This window comes from Bison bison, unplaced genomic scaffold, assembly GCF_000754665.1.
Source record: "Bison bison bison isolate TAMUID 2011002044 unplaced genomic scaffold, Bison_UMD1.0 scf7180017864376, whole genome shotgun sequence".
Classification (NCBI taxonomy): domain Eukaryota; kingdom Metazoa; phylum Chordata; class Mammalia; order Artiodactyla; family Bovidae; genus Bison; species Bison bison.
The window spans coordinates 15245120-15246682 of NW_011494948.1; the positions used below are offsets into that span (position 1 = coordinate 15245120).

The window sequence follows — 1563 nt, forward strand, 5'->3', positions numbered from 1 at the left end:
TGGAAGAAAAGTTATGACCAACTTTTAATATGCTAGACAGCATATTAAAAAGCAGAGACATTATTTTGCCGACAAAGGTCTGTGTAGTCAAAGCTATGGTTTTTCCAGTAGTCATGTATAGATGTGAGAGTTGGACTGTAAAGAAAGCTGAGCACAGAAAAACTGATGCTTTTGAACTGTGGTGTTGGAGAAGACTTTTGAGAGTACCTTGGTCAGCAAGGAGATACAACCAGTCCATCCTAAAGGAAATCAGTTCCTGAATATGCTGAAGATGAAACCCCAATACTTTGGCCACCTGATCGAAGAACTAACTCATTTGAAAAGACCCTGATGCTGGGAAAGATTGAAGGCAGGAGAAAGGGTGACAGAGGATCAGATGGTTGGATGGCATCACCGACTCAATGCACATGAGTTTGAATAAACTCTGGGAGTTGGTGATGGACAGGGAGGCCTGGCGTGCTGCAATCCATGGGGTCGTAAAGAGTCAAACACCACCAAGCAACCGAGCTGAACTGATTTCTGAATGCATTTTTGTGATTGGGGTCAGTACCTTACCACTGCCTACTATAGTTTGCAAGAGTAGATAGTTTCCTTCACCAGGCACACACAGAGAGCAGTTTAAGGGCCAGAAAAGGGAAGTGAAGCTGAGTTTGAAAATTGGTTGATGGGGATATGACTAAGAAAAGATGAACAGATACACGTTTGAGGGGGTCAGAGGAAGCACTGTTTGAAGTGTTGTCTCTAGTTCTAAAAAGTGGCGGGAGTGGCCGGATCAGGGTAGACAAGATTTTTTTCCTAGCTGGAGATATGAAACCTCTGAGAAATAAAGCAAATAAATTGAGAAGCAGATAAAATGTAGCTTGATGAGCGCACTCGGGTACCCCTACAGATGACTAAGGCACTACTAAAAAAGTAGGGGAAAGGACTGCCTCCCTGAAACCTACAGCAGTCACTTGGCTTGTGGGATAAACATAGACATCCCAGGCTCTACCCTCATATCACTGAATCAGTTTTTCTGGAACCGGGGCCCCTGAAATCTACACGGGTGCTTGGTGCTTCTGCAGCAGGTAGAGAAAAGGAAAGGGAAGCGCTCCAGGTCGGAGGAACGGGAAGAGAAGAAAGACCGCCGAGAGCATACAAAAGGAAGGGTGGCCACGCAGCCTGTCCTTTCTCTGCTGTAACATGGGGAAAATAACAGTTATTCCTAGGGTTGCCGAGAAAATTGTATTAGCTAGTATCTGTCCAGAGCCCCAGGGAACGTGAGGCGTAAGGCTGCTCCGGCGCTGGCGGGTGCTCGCCCCACGGAACTATGTGGGCACCACCCACACCCGCCCACCCGCACCCCTCCCGCTGGCGGCCCCTCCTCCCGACCCCCTCCCCACCCTCCGGGCCGAGCGCCCTACCTGGGCTGCAGCCAGGTGGGCAGCGCCACGGGTCCCATGGGCCGCCGCCACCAAGTCTGCCAGCGTCGTCCAGAAAGGAACACCCACCGGGGAGCGCGGGAGGAGTGGCTGAGTGGCTGGGCTGCCTGGCGCGGAAGGGCGGGGGCTCCCCGCCCTCACA

At 51.1% G+C, this 1563-nt stretch overlaps 1 protein-coding gene across 2 annotated transcripts in view; it reads right to left on the bottom strand.

The window, feature by feature from the left end:
* Positions 1–1502, bottom strand: part of PTPLAD2 (protein tyrosine phosphatase-like A domain containing 2) — a 30128-nt gene extending 28626 nt beyond the window's left edge. For both annotated transcript variants that reach the window (XM_010857084.1, XM_010857083.1), the window contains exon 1: positions 1404–1502. In XM_010857084.1, the coding sequence (XP_010855386.1) occupies positions 1404–1441 (38 nt within the window). In that variant the 5' untranslated portion in view covers positions 1442–1502. The remainder of the gene's footprint in view (positions 1–1403) is intronic.
* Between the last annotated feature and the right edge of the window lie 61 nt (positions 1503–1563).